The following is a 14,284-nucleotide window of genomic DNA, read 5'->3' on the forward strand; positions in this document are numbered from 1 at the left end:
CTTTTATACGCGCACTTGTTGATGATTATTCATCCCTTCATACATTCGTAACGTTTTTTTTACGATTAAATATGTAAATTAATTGCGCACGAAACATAATCCCCAAAATGAGAATTAATTCGAGAGTACGCCAAAGCTTATCACAATAAACGAGTACGCAAATTTCTCCATTTCAGCGTGTTAATTATTACACCGACACGTGATACTGTTTGTACTCACGAGCAAATAACTGGATGCATTGCTACCGGTGGATTCCCTCTTTCTCGGAGACCCAAAGTCTCTTTGGACCAGAGACGTCATCGTCTTCTCATATTAATCACTGTACCACGACGACTGTGTAGAGCACATGGAATGATTAATTAAAAGCTGTCCAAGATCAGAGATAAAGAAAAAGGCTTTCTCGTTGATTCCTTTTCATCAATGCGATTCGTGTCATTGGTCAAAGACGTTGATTTCTTAACCGTCTTTCCCCTCTATCATCTGCAACAGAATAAAACGATAATAGTGATTGAAAAAATCTTTTTAATCACTTTTTAATTACAATTTTATTCGAAAGGTCACGATATACAAATCTATAATAGAACTTTGAAAAGAGAGTGAAAATATGGTTTTAGATATATTGCTTTTATACAATTATACAATTATACAATTATAGTCTTTTTTAAATAATCATTTTTTGGCATCTATACTTCAACAAAATTTTACTTTACGCTCGATTCGTCTATAACAGTAAGCTCAATACTTTTGAATAGTATAAACACTATTGAGCAAAATTTGGCCCCAATTAGACGACTTTCAAATTTCCATATCTTTTTTTTTTTTAAGGTGCATAAAGAAAATATAGAGAAAATATCTCCAATATATTTCCTGACTTGTTATTCCTCATAGTATCTTCAAGCTTATTGAAAAATCTCAGAATTATACATTGTAGTCTCTTCCTGTCAAAGCTATCGTTATCTAGACATTATCCGCAGCATTGCAATGAATATAATTTCAGATGATTAACTTTTCATTTTCTTTCCCTGCCCATAACAACAATTAATTAATTAATTATTATTATGTAGTTAAAATCATTAAATACAACGACTTTTTAGTTTTCAGGAAGAATAGAACTATGTCGTTGATATTTTCAAGGCCGTGACCTTATGAGTAACAAGCATGAGAAAAATTTCATGGTTCTGCCGCTAGATCGTTTAACAGTGGAAAATAGATAAAGCTTGAATAGCGGATAAATCGTACTTCGCGGATATCCCGGGAGAACACAATGGAAGATGGGGAAATCGTCTGGGAAGAATATTCTCCTTTTCCAAGAGGTAAACGAGAGGAGGTAGAAAGGCCGAAGTCGACGAAACTAGCGGTTCAAAGAAAAACGGAAAACTTATTACCTACCTACCGTCGGCCGTCGTTATAACTCAATTCTTGAATATTTATAACGATTAAGTTTCTCTCGGAGCTTCGCACGTTCTGTAAATATATTGTGGTGCTATGTCGTAGGATTATTAAGACGCACCAACTTGAAAATAATTTCACGAAATAAGAAGCATATATCATCCAATATCCTTATTTAAAATATGTATGCAAAAATCCCTTCTCCTAGTCGAATTCTAGATAATGAAAAAAAAAAAAAACGTATTTTAAACTTTAAAAAGTGTATTTTTTAACGTGCACAAAAGATTAGGGTATATCTGAAACTACAAAGATTTCTAAAAGAATTTGTTTACATTTCTTACTATATTTTGTCTGGAATAACGTATGAATGAATAGTCTTGAAACTACATTGCGCAATGTAAAAATAAATATTTGAAATAAACCTCCGCTACAATGGCAAAGAACAGTACGAGGTATTCTCAAAAGGTTATTTTTTTTTATTCGTATTATCTAATCAGAAAAATGCCAATTAAATTTGGTTTACATTGTTATGAACCAATTGCTGTCAAACATTTCTTGGTAGAATATTATTCAGTAAATAACCTACGATTAAAATTGAATCTGTCTTTCACGCTTATATAAAAAATCTTTGAATAATTCTAATGAAATGGGAAAAAATTAAGAAAATTTTCAAATGGAATGTGTGTAAATAATTTATAAAAAAGAAATAAATAAATAAAAAAAATATACAATTTCATTATGACTAAACGAAGGAAATTTCAACAAAAATCCTAACGAACTAAAGAAAGAGAATTCGAGCTTATGCTCGTAGCTTTCGCATTCATGAATAATCATGTAATTTACCCTGTGACGTAATTAGCCGACAAGATAATTCAATATCGATCGGGTAAATTATCGCATAATGGGGAAACGATAACGACGATCGAACGATCAAAAATTCCTGTTAAAATTTTCAAATTATTATTCCGAATAACGAAACAACGTAAAAGCTCGTATTGCACTCTTGTGAATTTTAATCCCCTGCATTCGTCCTCTCTTTGGTATTCCAACTATTTTATTGCTAGCTAAAAATAACGAGTGTGAGAACGACAGCGACGATGACGAACGAGTTGTTTTAATATATTCTAACAAAAAAAAAAAATTACGCGAGCTTCAAAAGTTGGATATTGCAATGTATTCAAATTTTCTCTGCATACATGGCTGATATATATACCTATTTGTTTTAAATTTCATGCCATTTTTCTATCTCTTTTTTTTTTTATTCCAAACATAAGTTTACGTACGATTTTTAAGTATACAATATGTATATACGTTCGCGGATTAAATCGTTCAGGATTCGAAACTCGTTTCAGGATCTCCGAATTTATGAGCATGAATTATCGACGATGAGTACACCGTGTGAAAGATACAACCGAGAAAGATTGCATAGAAAGATCATGAATGTTATTTAGCAAACGCCTTCGAAATATCTTAAGATAATAATTTTGGATATGTTAATATTTCTCGGATATGTTAAAGAGAAATCGAGTCGAGAAATAGTTTCTCAACCGACTGAGATTCATCGGTACAGTTTTTGTTTGTCTTCATTATATAAACGATAATACGATATAAGTGTCGAATTAAATCAATTAAATTGTCTTTCAGATGGGATCACGGGATGATACGAGATTCCCCTGATGAAAAGCGTATTAAAACAACGTCATTAAGTGTAATGCATCACTGTCGTGAGATTGACAGTGATATAATGTATCTTTCGATAGACATAAAAAAAAAAAAGAATCAATCGTGATTAGAAGCGAAGAAAAGCTACCTGCCACTTAAAGGATTTTTCGTAATAAGAAATTTTTTTCATAGCAACTTCTTTTCTATCCAATTAAAAGTAGAAATCTAACTTGTCATAGAAGTACGAGTCATCGCGTTAGAAGCTCGGATTATGCGAGTTGAGGAACGTGAAGAAAGGAGAAATATAACGCTTCCATCGAAGTTAACTTCTTATCTCGAGGACGGAAGGAAAGTGTCAAAGTGAAACAGAACGAATTACCCTTATCTCGAGAAAGTTGAGCCAAGTACCGGATTCCCTCAAATACCAACCGAAATAAGAACGCGTCTAGCCTTTCCTTCTTCGACCAAAGAGGAATTAAGGAGGAAGCAAAGATCAAATAAACCATAAATCCGTTGCCTCATGCTTGGACAGGCAATTTGCCAAAAACGAAAAGAAAGAGAAAAATACATCTTCGCAACACAAAACAAGGAAATATGTTTTTTCCTTTTTTTCATGGAGAAATCGATAGTATCCTATTCTATAAATTATAGCTGATAACAATTAAATCAATTCGAAGATATAACATTTAAAAGGATAATTATATTTACCTACGTGTAATATATAACATTACTTTGTTTCAAGATAAAATAATGAAATATTTAATGTTAAATTAATCCTAAATTTTCAAGATTTTTTAGGACATCTCTTGCAATTATGTTTTCTACTTATATAGAAAAAAAAAAATAAATAAATAAATAGAAGAAAAAAAGAACAAGAAAACATATCTATCTTGATAGTAATATAACGGTAATTTTTACTTCTTGTTTTCCATTATAAGAAGTTATTACTTGATCTAACAATTAACGTAATTAGTTTCCATCTCGCAAAAGTAGTTCGTCGCGAGAATATTTCTATAGTCGTCGAACGTTGACTCGTTCTCTTGTTGAAGATCCAAACGATTTCGCAAGTCGATTTTAATCGAGACCAATCAAAGGCAGAAAGCGGCTTCTTCGCGTTACATACAAAGACGTTGATCATTAGTAATTTTTAATGCGACGTCACGCGTTCAGTCGATTCGATTTATCGCCACAAGATTCTTTATAGAAGTATCGATCGAAGAGAAAGTTCGATCGTGAAATTTCCAGTTAGAAAATTATGCAATAATTATCAAACGCCTTTATAACTTTCCAGTTTGCTTTCATGACTCTGCGTCTAGTTAATTTTTGGTGACTTGTAATACTCGAGATACGATTCTATAATATTTTTAACTGTAATGTGTGAATATAATCGGTACACATGTGAAAAGATTTTTCTTATATGCATATATGTGTATATACAATCGGGGATAAAAATAAATGGACAGGTATTAGAAATAGGTACGAACTAGTACCAGTTTTACATACCTAAGTTTCATTTATTATATATTCTTATTTATTAAATAATCTACGTATACTATAAGAATTAAAATTCATATTTATATTTTTATGTGAACAACCCATAGGTAAAGAAAATGTCAGGCATTCATGAGAGACAAAAATAAATGTATATATAATAAAAGAAGTAATAAATAAAATATATAATAAAATTAATATTTGATACATGCCGTTCTTTGCTTAAATTATTGCTTCCAAACGTCATGATGAATAATTTTATTATATTTTCAATATAACCTCCTAATATTTTGGAACGCTGATTGTACATTTTTGGAAAAATCAATCTAATCATATCGCTCGTTTAAGAGTTAAATTCAAGTAATTTAATATCCTAATCCTCAGAAGTCTTCTTGATAGCGTCATTGTTCGAGGTTATTGTCCCTTTGGAAGACAAAACCTTCGTTGAGACTCATTATTAATACTGTCTCTTGGAAATTTTCGTATATTTATCTACATTTACTTATCTATAACTATCTTTACTTATCTGTTTATACTTATCTGCATTTAATGATCTCATTAATTTTTATTAATTTACCAATATATCATTAAAATATATCATAAAAAACCAAATTTAGCAATTTATGCATCATTCTTTTTTTTCCAGACTTCGTACTTATTTTTTAATTGCTGCAACTCAAATTTACTTTTACTATTACATATTAAATTTTTCAGAATAATATATTGGCATATTTAAATATTTTTTTTTCTAAAGCAAAACTTTGTTGTTCGTATTTATTTCATTAATAAATAATAATATAGACTTATGTTTGACCTTGTAACGTTTAATTCAATTTCGAACAATTTTCGTTTTACTGTTTTTGTCTAACCGTTTAATCCTATTGTCTTTCGAATAATTCTAAATCGATGTAATCTTTGAATCTTGATATTTGCAAACAATTCGACGATACTCTTGTACGATAATAGAGTAATTTGCATCTGCAACTTCTAAATTTTCCGCAGTATTATATAATAAATATTTTTTAAACATTTTTTTATATTTTATATTTCATGCACTTTTAAATATATCGTGCTTTGAAGTTAACGCACGGTAACTTAATTCATTACGGTAGTCCCAGAACAATTACATGTTAAATTCAATATTAAGTTTTCTGTTTTTGATATACTGCAATTAATTTACAAATGAACTTACTTTCACAAAGTCTGGATTGGTATAATCTTTTAAGTAATTTTTTTAAAACAATTTATTTAATCTATACATATACCTGAAGTTTATTTACATTAGACAATAAATATAACCAAGCGTCCATTTATTTTTGTCTCTCAAGAAATAGCTGACATTTTCGTTAAGCTCGTTAGCACAAAAATATAAATATGAATTTCAATTGTTTACTTAATAATCTATGTACTATAACGATATTTAATAAATAAAACCCAAATGTATAATACTAGTATTTGTTCGATAAAATTTCATTTATAAACACTTTCACTTATTTTTTTCCCGACTGTACATATGTATACATTGTTAATAAAACATGTGATAAAATAATATTTTTAAAAGTTTACTCACGAAATTCAATTATTTTCGTTATACGCCACATCATCATAAAAGCTCGCGACACTCTTAAAGTTGGCAAACGACTGAAAGTTGCTCCTTCCTATACAGTATGACGATCGTTTATGTCCTTTGTTTATGTTTCACACGACCGTATCCAAACATTTACACGAAACTTTTAGTAAGCTTCCTATAGACTGATATTATGAATATTAAAGTTCCCAAATCGATATACTCTGCGTTAATTCACTCGTGTTTAATAAAATCGTTAAAAAGGTGCGATTCAATCATTTCCATCGAAATTAATTAAGAAAGAAAAATGTTTATGGAATTCTTTAAAAATATCACAAAATCGAGTATTCGAAGATGATGAAATAATCCTGTGAAATTGAGTTCCTCTTCCATGAAGTACATTTCAGAAAACAAAGGGTATTGCCTCGAGGCAAACATCGACCTTCCACGAATTTAATATACTCTTAATTATATTCGCCTTGCAAACATGAGAGCTTTCACGATATAATGTATACTCGCACAAAATATAAAGGGTGCACGAATTGAGGAGAATCGCTCGATTACCTTCAATATCCTAAAAGTTTCCTACCGTAGTCGGTAGAAAGAAAACTTCAAGGAAATCTAGATGAATGAGTTTGAAAAAAAACTTTTTCATTATTCTTTAAACCGTATATATTATACATACATATCAATACATCGTATCGTTCAGAATGTAATTATTTGTTATAATGAAAAATTATTTAGAAAGCATAGAAAAACAGGGTCTGATACTAATTACTCGTATCTATTCAAAGAAATGAACTATAAGTAGCGCATCGCAGGCATGTAACTCAGCAAATTATTAACAAATTTGTGTAATACCACAGGACCTAACGAGCGAAGTTTCGGACCGAGGTTCAAGCCAAAGGGACATAATGGATTAAATTTAAAGGCGACGGGGGTCAAGAGTCAAGCGTACGATGCTTGTTGTTTTGTCATTTTCGATTACGATATCGAAGGCATTAAGTACATAGTTTCACGCGCTACTATTTCTTCATTCAAATTTTCATCTCATCAAACTGAAAGAATGTTTTCTGCTTCAAGGTTTTTATGATCCTAAAAAATATAATTAATTAGTAAATGCACCTATATATATCGAGCACTCTATCCGTTAAAATTGGAACGAATCGATGATGTCATAGGAACCATCGCGTCAAATCGATCGTAATTTTTTTAAATTGGAAGTATTCCTACAAGAAATTGTTTACCAAAGCGTGAACGTCTTTTTATTAAATTTAAGTTAATTGAAAAAAATAATAAAAAAAAAAGAAAAGTATAAACAAGTGATATTTAATATTTACACGTAAAAGAGAAAAATTAAATGTTTTTTTGTTTGTTTTCTTTTTAACGATCTTTTAAAGTTTCACTTTTAACTGAAATTGTCAACGACAGAATTTTCATTAAAGACCGAGAGTTTCGAAAGGCGATTAAAAATCATGGTCGTTATTTTCATCCGATCATGGTTGTTACGAGAGAGGGTACGAAATCTACTGCGAATCGAGACTATCGCAATAATTTTCAAACTCTTAAGGACTATCATTTTTGTCCTCGCCACTGCGGAAACGAGCGCCGTCGTCCCTTTTCGTGATCTACTCCCTCATTCTATGCTTTTTTCGGGATTGCTATATGGATAACTCTACTGACAAAAGTTACCGAAGGAAGTTTACGTGTGAGCACGCATTTTTGTCGATTATAAATTTGATCGTAATATTTCTTTCTTGAAAACGGCAACTTGTAAGGTATTTTTTAATGTCTTGTCACGTATTAATTTATTATTTTTATTCTAAACGGTTAATTGTCTCTTTATAATACGTAAGCGAAATAATTTTTCTATAAAATTTAATCTATACATTTTCGTTCTATACGTAACTCCCGTTCCTCATTTATTTTATAAATTCATCCTATTAGATTTATGCTTTTCTACTCAGTAATAAAAAAAAAAAATTAATGAAGCACAATTAAATCGACCGTTGCTCATTTTGCAACTCTCTTTTATCGAAGATACGAAAAAATAAACAAAACTATATGTATAAATTTTCATGGTATACTAACATTATAGGAGGAAAGCATCTTATGCCGTATAAAATTCAGTAAAGTTTTCGAACATTTTTCAGAAATTATTACTAAATGAAAACATTTTTTTGAGCTATAAAAATTTGACTCTCAACTTTATGTTTCAATCTTTTTAAATCAAAATGTTATAAAATGGCGGATTTATCCGTTTGTTTCAAAATCTCACTTCCTGGAATATCGATCGTTGGCCGCTATTATAGCAAAGGAATTTCAAAGTGAAAAGTTTTAGTTGATATCTATTATCTAAATTTTAGTGCAAGAATTTTCAAAATTTTGAATTGTTATAGAAATGGTAGCAGTATGAAATGGAAAAGCCTTTTTTACTAAAAAAGAATCAATTTAAATGTTTATAAAGATTTATATAATTGAAATAAAATCGTACGCTACATTGCGGAATACTTTATATAAAATATTTTTTCCAAATTTGAACAAAGTCGGACGTGTAATAATAGAGATTTTGTGCCGGTCAATTGGAAAAACACAGTTTCGAAAGAAATATAAAAAAAGTTTTAATAATATATACCGTCTGATAAAAACCGTTTATATTTAACAATATAATCCACATTTTTATACATTGCTGTAACTTCGATAAATGTCAGTTTGACACAATGTTCTGTATACTTGAAGCTTGGAGAAAATTGAATAAATAAAAAATAAAACAAAATAAATAAAAAACAATTTTTTTTAACTATCCAGAGGCAACCAATGATTTTTACGAGTAACCACTTTATCTACCACCATAATATATAAATCTACAAATATAAAAAGAGAGGAAAAAACCACTTTTAGAAATTTGAACATACGTATCCTTTAAAACCCTTTTAAAATTTGATACGATACGATCAAAGTGAAATCCTGAAGAGGAAAAAAGGCCTAAACAAAATGGGAGGACTTGTAAACGGGATCCCGAACTCGATCCCGAGGCAAAATTATCTTAAATTGACCGAACGATTCGACCCGCATACTCTTACGCAGACTTCTTCGGAATTGAAACGAGCAGCCTTGACGAGAGCGTCTGTATCGTGTTCTTTCCTATCGTCCTTTGGACTTTACTGTTCTATAGTAAGTATCTACCTACTGTGTATAAAATAAAGACAAAGAAAGAGAGAACGAGAGAACAAACGAGTCGTGCTTCCGCCCACGTAAAATGGAGATCCACTTAACGCCTCGAACGATAAACATATCGACCTAACGTTCTAATACGGAATTCTCTGTTCGAGATCTAGGCGAATACACGAACTAAATCGAATACACGAACATTGGGTGTCGTAGGTCGACTGAATAAATTTTGACCTACTCTTTCTCTCTCTCTCTCTCTCTCTCTCTCTCTCTCTCTCTCTCTCTCTCTCTCTCTCTCTCTCTCTCTCTCTATCTCTCTCTCTCTATCTATCTATCTATCTATCTCTATCTCGCACTTGCACATCTTATATACGTTCGAACTCGCACAAGAGACAAGGAATACATGAGAATAGAAAACATCCTATCGGTTTGTTCTCCAACAACCGTTTTCTTCCGTCCCGAACATTTCTATATAACCTACAGTCAATGAAAATGTTCGCAAAGCCACGTACACGTTACCGCACAAGGAGAAGGTCCTTAATACGACGGTACTAAGGTGATTTTATCAGATATCCTTTTATCGTACTGGTATTATTCGATCCTGAAATTGTTTTGTTCTCCGACCGAACAAAAAGCCTTCTCTTATACGGCAAAACGCAAATGATGTAAATTCGATGAACGATTATCGTCGATTCTTCTTCTTTCGTAGATTTATTCAAAGTAGGTAGATAAGTATACTTATAAAAACAGAAAGGAATACAAAAAAAATTGTTAATTAACGAAATTTGAAAATAATCGGTGATGTCAACGTGAAAAATGAAGAGAATAACATGTCGCTAAATAACTATTCACAAAATCACGAAGGAGTTTTCAAGAGGTCACCGAGTTCACGGAGTCGCGTTTCCACAGAAGCTACATTCCACGAATGCGTCGGCCGTACTTCCTGTTGCCTGAATGAAACGTTCCCTTGGTATTTCCAAGATAAAAAGAAAGGTTTTGCTCGTGGGTTCCTTAAATTATCAAATGCCAGTAAAAGAATTGAGAAATCATTCGCCCACATCTTTTCACGTTAAAGAAATGATAAATCTTTAGAAAGAAAAAAAAAAAGCAATAAATATACACATGTTTCTATTCTCGATCGAATTTCGCGTTTTTCAGACTTTAATCATTATTTTATTTTGTGTAGTAAACTCCAAAAGATGGCATGCTGATTTGCATAATACTTTGACTGTACATGCATACTATATACTATATGCATACTATAGACCTACACACACGCATACACATACTTAAACAAAAATATGTGTCAACGTGCGAAAAGGACTCTTACTTGTTTTACGAACATAGATGGATGAATAATGGAAAGCCAAAACGAAGGAAAGCCTGATCCTTTTGGGTTTTCCACGTGTCAACCAAACCACCGTGAACCTTCTATTGCCGTTTAAACTCGGTTTTAGTTTGTTCACGTGGGGTTTAATCCTCCAAGGAACGACGAAACTTCATCGTCTTCTCTCTTTGGAAACGCACGTACACTCACAGGGAGACACAACTACACAACTACACTCTCACCAAAACGATTTATCAATCTCCGGATGTCTCGTTTCTTAAAAGTAAGAAAATACGATGTTAAAAAAAAATAAATAAATAAATAAAAAAGAATGAAATCGTTTATGCAAGAATAAATATATTTTCTCTACGTAACATGTTTCTTCTTTTCCTCTTATCGTTTCTTTTATTTTTGTATCTCTTCGAAGGACGCACCAAAATTAATCTTTCACATTTTTGCAAGACACCGAAAGATAACATAAGAAAAAAGGATAAAACGCGTCCTTCTCAAACTTCGCCTCGATACTTTCACTGAATTTCAGTACAAGATATATCGAACTTCTCAAAGAAATTATACTGAAAAGAGCGCGTTGAAAGTACGATGATCATGCGGTGTGAACCGAGTACCACTGCTTACGGCATTAACACCGTCATCGCCATCAACCTCTTCTTTTCCACCACCACCACCACTACCACCATCATCACTACTAGCACGACCATCACCATCACCACCATGGTTACAACTATTAACAGTGAGTCTATAAACACATTCTATGTATATGTATACAAGCGACAACGTTATGCCAAGACGATACTATTTTCAAACCTAATTTCCATGATTATGCGATCATGTTAATTTTTTCCCTTTAATTTCCATGTAGGTACAGGTGTAACGATATTATTCGATATTTATTGTAATACAAAAAACACCATATTTTTTGTTATTTTTTACCTTATTACGTAGACGTAGACTTAAAATAATTTTTTATTAGATCTGTAATCTTGACAATAAATTCATGATATAATTGTATTCGATTATTTTTCTTTTTTTTTTCTTATGTTTCTTAACTCCCTCTTCTTTCCTTATAGTTTTTTTAACGAAAGTTCAATTCCGATTTACGAAAGCACAGAATTCGTTGCGTTTAATTGATCAATCGGAACGTAATGAATCCATGAATTGCGTTTATTTTAGGGAACGATGCCGATATAATTTTAGTAATGGTCCAAAAGCGGCGCAAAGCGCACGTGGATGCAAAGCTTGGAGCGAAGACGTACGTGCTAATGAATCACGCAGTCAAAATATACCTAGTGCGCTCTTCGCACGAGGAGCATATGCGTTCGCTGGTAGAAAGTAAAAAAGAAAAAAAAAAGAAAAGAGAAAAAGAGAGAGAGAAAAAAAAAGAAAAAAAAAAGAGGTGTACGACCGTGTATTAATAAACGTGCACACGCTTTTGTAGTCGTGCTCTGTTCGATGAAATGCTCGTTGCCCGCCGAAAAATATCTTCATTATATTCATTTTCTGAAATACTTTTAATCGAGCGCTTTAAAAAATATTTGAAATTCAACCGTTAATATAAAAAATATTAAATACAAAAAATGATAGGTACATATTAATCTTTATAAAAAATTTCTAATTACGGTTTATCATCGTTGTCTTGTATTTTTATTTTATTAGGTTTACGATATTCGTTCCTTTATTGTCATATCACGAATATTATCGTGACACGAGATAAAATGCGATTCGAGAGTAACAGATATAATACGCGCGCGCGCGAACACACGCACACACAGAAATAACACAAAAGCAGGGCTATTCCCCTCACGGAACATACATATGTATCCCTAACGTCCAGCAGCAATTAAATCAAAACGATCGACTCTCGGTAATTGGCCCATGTCACGTCTCGTTACTGTCCACCTTTGTTTCGGTCATACTCGACTTCATGCGTTTAAGTGCTATTCTATTTATCCGTCACATGCGTGTTTCAAGTGTTTCTATATAAACGACAATCAAGCGTATGTACTCTACGTGATCGAAGATGTATTGTTAATGAATCCGACTTGATCGCATCGAAATTGAATTAATCAATCGAGTCGTTTCTCGATTTTACCATCGCAGTTAAACGTGTTTTCTAAGTTTTATGAAAGAGACAATAAATAATGAATTTAACGTTTTAATAATGATTTGATTAATGCCTTTTACACGATTATGTAAAATATTCTGCGTATTATATAACACTTCTTTTGATTCGATCAGTATTTTTATTAATTAAATGATAAGTGTTACGTACAAAGTGTTATGATCAGAACATTTTCATCAGTATTTATAATAAAATATCAATAGGTGAAATATAGGTGATCAATGTAAATAATTAAGTGTCAGAATTGTATCTGGGCTACGTCTGAGTTGCGTCTGGTTTTATTATAAATACTGACTATTTATATTACGTCCTGATATTTTATTATAAATACTGACCATTTATTTAAAATATTAATAAAAATTGTTTCAAAAAAATTCTGACTGAAAAGTAAATAGCAGCCATTGCATAATATAGATATATAATATTTATATACATATTGTGTATATCATATGATTATATGATAATTCTATTACGCATGTGTATATATATATATATATATACACATACACATAATTGTATTACAATATATATTACAATTGAAAGTTAATAAAAACGTTATTAATTTCTGATTAAGATAATGACCGGAATATATAGAAAATTACAAAGAACGACGACTGATAAAGAGTATTGAGTACTTTAGCGGCACTCGTTCGTCGCCTCTTTCATCGAATTGAATCGTAACAATGGCTATCACTCCGAATGAACGTATAATCGCGTCCTCCGTTCTCATAGAGCTCGTGCTTTAAGGAGCGTTACACTCTTGATTTGTTTATCGCTAAACGAAAGCATTCGTTCTTGTCTCAGGAAGCGTGTAGGAGTATGCGATCGTACATGAGCTACCATCTGTCGAGCATACGAGAAAATCGTTCAGTGATATGCCACAAAATCGTTTATTAGTCACTTCCTGTTAAAACGCTGGTCACGAGAAGTAGAGAGAGAAGGAGGGGGGGAGAGAAGATAGAGAATGAGAGGGAGGGGGAGAGAGAAAGAAAAAGACTAAAACTAAACGATAAAAGCGATGGGTACTGAGCACGAACTGGTAATGCAACTTGCTTTTATTCTCTTTTTTAACTCACGCGTTAAGTATCACGAATCGGCAGATTAGACTTTTAGAATACCTACGGTAGAGGAAAAACGAGTTTGTGAGTCACGTTGAATCAGTTTGTATGCCGGAAGAGGAACGAGGAGTACTCTATAACTCGCACCGCTTTTCCATCATTTTCTTACAATCTTTTATTTTTACCTCGTGATAAAATACGGGTAATAAAAAGAAAAATAAATTTCATGAAATTTTTATGGTATTATTTGATCCGTCTTTATCTTTTCGTTCGAGAAAAGAACATTTTTCTATCCGTGCTTTTCGTTTTCTTTTCTTTTTATCGCGAATAAATAAGTTTTGAAAATTTGTACCTTTTACTCTGTTTCTCGTTGTGAGATGAAAAAAAAATAGAGAGAGAGAGAGAGAGAGAGAGAGAGAGAGAGAGAGAGAGAGAGAGAGAGAGAAACAGACAGAGGGAAGAAGCCGAGGAAGGTCGAA

At 31.9% G+C, this 14,284-nt stretch overlaps 1 protein-coding gene across 4 annotated transcripts in view; it reads right to left on the reverse strand.

Moving 5' to 3' along the window:
- Positions 1 to 14,284, reverse strand: part of LOC122633417 (protein sprint) — a 139,974-nt gene that overhangs the window by 101,830 nt on the left and 23,860 nt on the right. For all 4 annotated transcript variants that reach the window (XM_043821261.1, XM_043821259.1, XM_043821262.1 and 1 more), the window contains exon 2: positions 220 to 480. In XM_043821261.1, the coding sequence (XP_043677196.1) occupies positions 220 to 239 (20 nt within the window). In that variant the 5' untranslated portion in view covers positions 240 to 480. The remainder of the gene's footprint in view (positions 1 to 219; positions 481 to 14,284) is intronic.

Source organism: Vespula pensylvanica, chromosome 12, assembly GCF_014466175.1.
Source record: "Vespula pensylvanica isolate Volc-1 chromosome 12, ASM1446617v1, whole genome shotgun sequence".
NCBI lineage: Eukaryota > Metazoa > Arthropoda > Insecta > Hymenoptera > Vespidae > Vespula > Vespula pensylvanica.